The sequence below is a fragment of the Chenopodium album genome, chromosome 11 (genome assembly GCF_948465745.1).
Source record: "Chenopodium album chromosome 11, dcCheAlbu1.1, whole genome shotgun sequence".
In the NCBI taxonomy this organism is placed as follows: domain Eukaryota; kingdom Viridiplantae; phylum Streptophyta; class Magnoliopsida; order Caryophyllales; family Amaranthaceae; genus Chenopodium; species Chenopodium album.
In genome coordinates this window covers 49,562,032-49,569,760 of record NC_137844.1, presented here as the reverse complement: position 1 = coordinate 49,569,760, position 7,729 = coordinate 49,562,032, and the positions used below count along the sequence as shown (strand labels likewise).

The window sequence follows — 7,729 nt, the reverse complement described above, 5'->3', positions numbered from 1 at the left end:
AATTTATCTTATTTGCAAGAATCAATAGGGTGATATGGGGAACACTTACATTATATTGACATGTTTATCACAAACTATATAGAAATTTTTAAGTTAGTGAAATCAAAAGGTCTATTTTTTTAAAAACAAAATCTATATTTATATGTGATTATGATATATTTATGATTATGACATATATAATATAGCTACTAGGTCCATATAAAATTATTAAATACATTTACAAATGAATTTAGTTTAGGAATATGTAAAAATTAAGTATGGATTAGTGTAATTAAATTTTGATTTATGTTTAATGTATTTGTTTTTAAGGTTGCATATTCATTTTTCATATATTTTGATTCAGTAATATCAAATATAGATAGGCGAAAAATAAATGATTATTTTGACCAGATCTAGTTTTTAATTTGATTTTTTCCCTCTTATCTAATAGTCTATGATATGATTTATACAATCTATTTTGATTTGAAAGTTTTGAAAGGTTATTATCATCATCTTCTTCTTTAAAACAACCGTATAATCAACAATTACAACAACAATCATGAGTCATAAATTGTAAAGTTAGGTTAGGATTTGCAATGATAAGAGTAAATCATACGAAGTATTATGAAATGCATTAGATTAAAGTAAATTTTCAACCCAAAATAACTTACTTCAACCCATCGAAATTAAGCCTCCTAAAAAATATGGATTTATGTCCTTTTGAAAAAAAAAAAATATGGGTACCAAATAAATGGCAAAAATTACCATCAATCATTTCTTGTTTTTTTAACCTACAACATACAAAGTACTCTCTTGGCACGTATTCTAAACAAGAAATTAAGGTATACAAATACTTTGATTAAAATAACTGACAGCCTTATCGACCCAATCTGTTCTTATTGATGTTCAAGTGATGTAAAATTAAAAAATTGTTTGTTAAATACGCAGTAAATAGTGTTTCTAGGCAATATCAATATCTTACAAGTACTACCTCCGTTTCATATTATTTGCAACGATTTGACATAAAGTAAAGAGAAAAAATGTCTAATCATTGCAAATAATATGAAACGGAGGTAGTAAAAAAAAAAAAAAAAAAAAGGCAGAGGAAGCCTCAAACGAAAACAATGCCAAGTATGCCCTTTTGAGGCAACTTTTCAAAATCATCCAAAGCAAGTGTGCCACTTTCATGCAGGAAAAAACTTAACATAATTGGCATCAGATTTGACAAAAATTCTCCCAAATTAAGATAATTCTGATTTCTAAACCAACATAAAATTAGGATTATCAAAAAGATACCAGACAAATCTGAGATTATTCCTGTCAAAGTTGCTTACAAAGTATGTAATAATATTTTTTTAAAACTGACCATAAAATTCACTTCATCAGAAAATGTTTGAAAACCCTGTACAGAACTGCAGGAGCAATTCATACAGTATTCTTAGCCGGAAACACCGAATAGAACTCGGCTAATCAGCTTCTGTAACAATTCAAGTCTGGTTTACCGAATGCTACAGAATCAAATAGTTGAACAAAATTGAAGCTAAAGCTAAACAGAGGTCCATTAATCAGAATTAGAATGACATCAGACTTCATAAAAATGCATCATCTTAACTAACAAAGAATGAAGATGACAATAATATTGACACAAAGTTAAATAATGAAACTGACTAAAAAAAAGTTGCAAACTTAAAATGGAAGCAAATGTACATGGACTAAAATGCCTACTCTTAAGATTATTGACTAAATCCTTCCTATCACCTACAAAATTATCAGATTGATATCACAAATCCTGATCTTCAAATCAAATTTGTTGCGAAATCTCTATCAGCTTCACTCATCTGTTTGTGTCTTTCCGACAGTCTTTCCGTCATTTTTGGGGTCCTCCGCCAAACAGTAATCACACACTAGGATGAGATGCATCAACCAATCAATCTTTTGCATGAACATCATGAGCTTAAGGTTAATGTTTTCAAACAGAAGCTAGCTAATTCAAAGATTGATTTGATGTAATGACCCAACTTAACTTTTTTTTTTTCATTTTTTGATGAACCACAGTAACCATCCAAAGCTTCAAAAAAGACTCCCACTTCCTTTTATGGTGGGGTTCCACACTGTGTTGTGCAAACACAAAGCTAGAACATTTGGAGATGATATGGAACCCAGCAAAAACAAGTGCAACTCCAGCTATAAAGATTTTTTGCTTCTCGCATCCATTGCAATGCCTTAAAAACCATGTCTCAGTCCAAATCTAATAAATTGATAGAGCAACAGGCCGCCTTAAACAAAGTGAATCTGGCAGTTCCTGTTTATTTTGCTGCTCAAGTCTTTTTCAGCTTATTCTTCCTCCAAAATATACAGCAGCTCCTACTGTTTATTGATCGGTCTAAGGAGACCTTCCAAGTCCAACAGTTTCATCGTCTGATGCTGCAACTACTAAACATGAAAGATAAATATCAGTGTTAATCTCAGTATATATGTCCATACTATTCATCAATTATAGAATTTTTGATGTAAAGATCATACCACATTTAAAAAACAATGTACAGGAAAAGATTGAGTATAAAGTGCAGTATAACCAATTAAGCACTGAACCACATATTAGAAATGCTAGAAAAAGAAACATATGGCCTGCATTGAATAAGCAATATAGAAATGCTTCGCTTATTGACACCCAGTATAACCAATTAAGCACTGAACCACATATTAGTTACAAGAAACAAGGCAAGCTAAGGAATATATTCAAAGCATAAGCAAGAATTATCAAGCAGCAAGATTGTCTACAGATAGTAGAAAGCACTAAATCAGCAGTAATCAGCAGATACTGTTCAGGATAAGTGGAAACCCTAAATGCGTCTGAAAAGAAAAAGGCAACGAATCTAACAATAATAGTAGACATGGATGTTAAAATTTTGGCCAAATTAGAAAGGACAAAGATAAACTCTAAACAAAGACAAAGCAGTATGGAATTCACAAAATGTTACAGGATGCAGACCGTCAAAAACAGAGGACATAAGATTAAGTTAAGAGCTCAAAAGTCCTTTAACTTGAAGAATTTCCAATAACCATAAATTATTATAAAGGTAAAGACGGCACTAAGCCGCACAAGGCAACTAGACAAAGCAAGATTAAGAAGGGTATGACACAAGACAGTTGTATTGCTGCAAACATTCCAGAGCATTGTTGTGGACACGACAACATGCAGATTAAGCAAGAAGAGATATGAAACTAACATAAGTTGTGATCCAAAAAGTTAAGTTCTAAAAAGAGCATGAACAAATCAGTGCCACAAATGGTATATAGCAGAACCATTGCAACTTACAGGTAAACTGATCAATGAATGAAATTCAAATAATGTAAAGGAGAAATGAAAAACTATTCCCCCTTAGAAAAAATCATTACTCAAAGCAACAGAACCAAGGTTACATCATTCTTCCTGCTCTCCAAGAAATCCTCACAAAGGGAACTAGTATCTTTTCTACATCTAATGGACTGAAAGTCATAGCCAGGTAGGGGCAAATCATAACTCAAGGCATCTAACAATAAGAATAAATACAAAAAATCGAAACCCTAATAATGTAAGTAGCTCCTTTCACCACAATCCTGTGCCCTAAAATATCTTCAGAGTGTGAGACAAAAATACAAAGGTGGAAGGAGTAATAAAGTGGCTAAAAGAATTCAATAAATTCTGCTATGAGATTATACTTCTAAAAGAAGATGTAAAGAAAAGGGACTGCATTGAAGACATATCATGGACCAACAAAGACCTCATTTAGGACATCATCCTCACCGGTTGGCGATGCAAAAAGCTCTTCATCCTTGTCTTCATCACTAGTGAAATCGCGTCTATCCAGCTTGGAATGAGCAGCAATGAAAATCATCTTCTGAGCCCTATCCATCCCCAACCTCGAACGTCCATGAGCTTGAACCCATTTCAAGAATGAAGAATTACATTTGAAACCGCGAGCAGTGGCATGAAGAAAGATAAGCCTAATAGCCACCTTCCCAAGGGACTTGAAATCTGGAAGATAAGTTTCCCAAACAAGCTTACTGCCATGAGGATTGGCAATTTTCATCTTTCCAGAAGAAGGATCTCTCTCCCTTAATTGAACAGCTTGTGCATAAACAGGATCAAGCCCTTCAGTCCTCCATTTCATTAACTCCATTAATGCAATATGTGCTTCCTCCCTCGAAACCAGTCTAGTAATGAGCTTGTCAACATCCTTCTCTTGCTCGGGTGTCAGGTATTTGAAGGGTGGAAGGTACTTCCCACTGCTGTCCCTCACCAAATAAAGGGGGTCCAGAATGTAAGCAGCAGCCCAAGCAGGATGGTAGTTCTTCCTGAACCGTCTTTCAATCAGCTTCTCAATGAGAGCTTCAGCAATGTGGAACTTGACACACCAATCTTTAACCTTAGTCCTAAGCTCTTCCCACAGGTGAAGGCATTGTCCAACTAAAGGCCTATCAGTCACAAATTCATGAGCCATTTCCTTCACCAATCTTACCAACGACCGCACTGCTTCCAAGTCATTCCAAAACCCTACATCTCGAATCATCTCCCCAAATTCCCTAGCAATTGGGTCCTCCATTGATACTATCTTGTAAGATTCATCTAAGAGTACCAATTGTAACACTCGAGCTGAGCTCATTATGTCTTCTACCAAAGCATAAATAGGCTCAAAATTCAAATTTTCGAGCTCTTTCGTAGGCACTCGAAGCAAACCAGCAAGACCATACTCCCTCAGTTGGTACTTGTGGAAGCTATTTCGCACTTGGGTTTTGTTGTTGACAAAGTTTGCAAGCTTAAGGCAGTTCTCAGCAACATTTTTAAACAAAGGGAGCTCCCTATAGAAATCTTTGATCAAACCATTAAAGGCCTGATACTGACAAGAAAGATTAACCATCCACTGATTCTGATTCTCTAAATTCTTCAATGCTGAGTTCTTAAACTTATCAGCTACTATTCCTACACACTGCTGCAAAGCATTGCCACACATATCTGCCATTGTCTCCCACAACACTTCCTCAGCATACTTACACGGCACCTGACCGCCCGTAAACACCGCCCTCCGGTAAACACTCACACCATTGGGCAAATTGACAGTCAGATTCACCAAATTCTCCTCAAAACTACCCTTAGGCTTCCACCCATCAGTTGAAATTTGGAAGAAGGGAGCATCCCTTATCTTAGCCTCGGATTCTTTCCTAGTCTCCTCGCACTTAAAATCCAACCTAGACCCACAAAACTCCCTCTTAGAAACCTCAGGAACACCCACTTGATTAAGGAAGGCCTTAAACTTTGGGTGCTCAAGGCTTGAAAATGACACAGACCCACCTGACTCATACACCCAATCACTCAATAAATCAAGTGCACACTCAATTTGAGACTTGCTTAAAGCAGGCCCAGGTGATGCTTTAGGGCTCTTCAACTTCTTAATACTCTTTTCAAAAGTATCCCTAGCATCCGACATTTCATCCCCTCTCCCTCCACCACTCCCACCACCACCCGCCAACCCCAATTGTTGCTGAACATTCACCTGATTTTGCTGAAGCTGATGTTGTGATTGCGCTTGGTGAACCACCAATGCACCACCACTTGTATAACCCATCTCGGCCGAGAACCGAGCTGGGTCAATCACACTAATAGGAGCCACATAAGGGGCATTCGTGTTCCTCATAGTGTTGGTGTTGGTGTTGGTGTTGGGTGTGGTCGTAACACCCCCAACACCAACACCTCCCGCACTACCACCACCGGAAGACGACGAAGAACTCCTCTTCCGGTGGTTGGGAGGTTGTGGTGGTGGTGTAGTCCCGGTACTGTTATTCGTTGTCGTAGTAGTACTACCAACACCATCACCACCACCTCCGCCACCACCACCAGATGACAAACACAGCGACTGCGACTCGCCAACAACCGGAGGTGGTGGTGGCGAAACAGACGACAAAGGTCTGGGCGTAGTCGGAGAACTAAAATTAGGACAAGTACCCCTCTTAAGATGTTCGGAAGCAGTTCTAGATGGGTTTGAAGCACTAAACATGGTGTCACACAAACAACACTTTAACTTGACTGCCTTGGGCAATCCAGTGTCGGCGTTATGAACCAACAACGGCTCTAAGTGGGCCCAATACCACGCCCCTTTCCCCCTTATCGCCTTAGTCCTCACCAACACCAACCCTTCGTACCTCTTATGCACTGCTTTCGCCGTCGCCTCCTCCCCCGCCGTCTCCCCTGCGTTCCCTGCTGCGGCCGACATTTATCCAATTTCAACTTACTCTCTTTCTTCTAAAAAAAACACAGTACGTCTATTTTCTGGGGTTGTTCACATCAAAATTACAAAACACACATTCACCCGGACAAAACCGTTACTTCTCGCCGGAGTTTGCATCGCCGGCGATTCTCCATAACAGAAAGAGAAAAAACAGGAAAGAGAAAAAAAAAACAACCAGAAAAAAGAGGAGAGAGAAAGTAAGAAATGAATGATCTGAAAAATGGGAGAGAGTCAGTGAATTTCGTGAGAAGGGTGGTGGGTTTGTTACAGCAAATTTTTTGGCGAAGTTGTTTCGCAGTGAGTGATGGGTAATTAGAGAGGAGAGAGAAAATGGGAAATTTTTAGGAGAGAGAAAATCAAATAAATAAAAAGAAGGGTGTTTTTTGTGTTTAAGTGTTTGTGATTGAGAAGTCCTCATTGTTTCAGAATTTAATTCACGCGCCTTTGTTGTTGCGAGTTACATTTATACTTTTATTTCCTTTGATTATTCAAACCAATACCCAAAGTCCAACGTACGAATTCACTATACGACATTACTCCGTACACTCACTCACTCTGCGTTTCTACTTCACGCGCTATTCTATTTTTTTGATTTTTAATGTATATTAATAATAATAATAAAATAAAAGAATGGAAATTCTATGAGTATATTTTTTATTTTTATTTTATTTTGTTTATCGTTCATTTTTTTTTGTGTTGGTATTGTTGGGGTCATGTTAAAAGAAAGAGGGCCCCTCCCTCGGATAATGGAGGATAGTCCAATATATTTTTTTTAAATTATTTTAATAATTAATTAAAAATAAATTAATAATAATAACAATAAATTTTCTTTTTCAAATGTGGGATCCATCCACCCTTCTTGTTTGTTTTATACCTTTTTGGTTTTATTTTTTTAAAATTCAACTTTTAGAGAGAGGTAATATTATTATAAAATAATAAAAATTGATATAGGAAAGATTTATCTTCGGCAAGCAAAATTGGATTTCCCTAATAGAGGCTTGTTATTCATGTGGTGATATTGAATAGGGGTATATATAAAAGGGGTAACCTAGGAATTTAATGTGATCCCACCAATATTTGTTGGGGTTGGGAAGTAGTATTGGTGTTGACCAATTAGGTTGAAGGAGCAAAATTTTGTGTTTGAATAAGTATTACCAAATCTACATGGAATCCAACCTTGGGTTTTCAAAAGCCTCAAGAGTAGGTAATATACACAAATTTGGCAAACTACATGCTATTTTGCTCTTTTGCCTTTGTTTAACCCCTATTGTTCATTATACCATTATAATCATTTATTTGAGACCCAACTTGGGGGTTGGTTGTCACAAGTGAGAATATTATGTGTTATATGCTTGGATGTATTCTACGGAGTACGAAGTATTAGGAATTGGTATGTTCAATACAAAGTTTTAGATGTCTTACATATTTTGTAGAACATTAAATCGTCTTTTGTAATTCTCGTATCCATATTTGCTTCAAAAGTA

General features: G+C 36.6%; 1 protein-coding gene across 4 annotated transcripts; it reads right to left on the bottom strand.

Moving 5' to 3' along the window:
* Positions 1 to 1,513: 1,513 nt before the first annotated feature.
* LOC145567672 (uncharacterized) lies at positions 1,514 to 6,622 on the bottom strand. 4 transcript variants are annotated; one of them, XM_081627018.1, is made up of 2 exons: positions 3,744 to 6,622; positions 1,514 to 2,412 (listed from the first exon to the last, which is right to left on the bottom strand). In XM_081627018.1, the coding sequence occupies exons 1-2, from the start codon at positions 6,228 to 6,230 to the stop codon at positions 2,410 to 2,412; spliced, it is 2,490 nt and encodes an 829-aa protein (XP_081483144.1). In that variant the 5' UTR covers positions 6,231 to 6,622; the 3' UTR covers positions 1,514 to 2,409. The 4 variants fall into 4 exon arrangements, with proteins under 4 accessions (XP_081483144.1, XP_081483141.1, XP_081483142.1 ...); XM_081627015.1 differs by having other exon boundaries at positions 1,514 to 2,409; XM_081627016.1 differs by having other exon boundaries at positions 3,767 to 6,621.
* Positions 6,623 to 7,729: the final 1,107 nt, after the last annotated feature.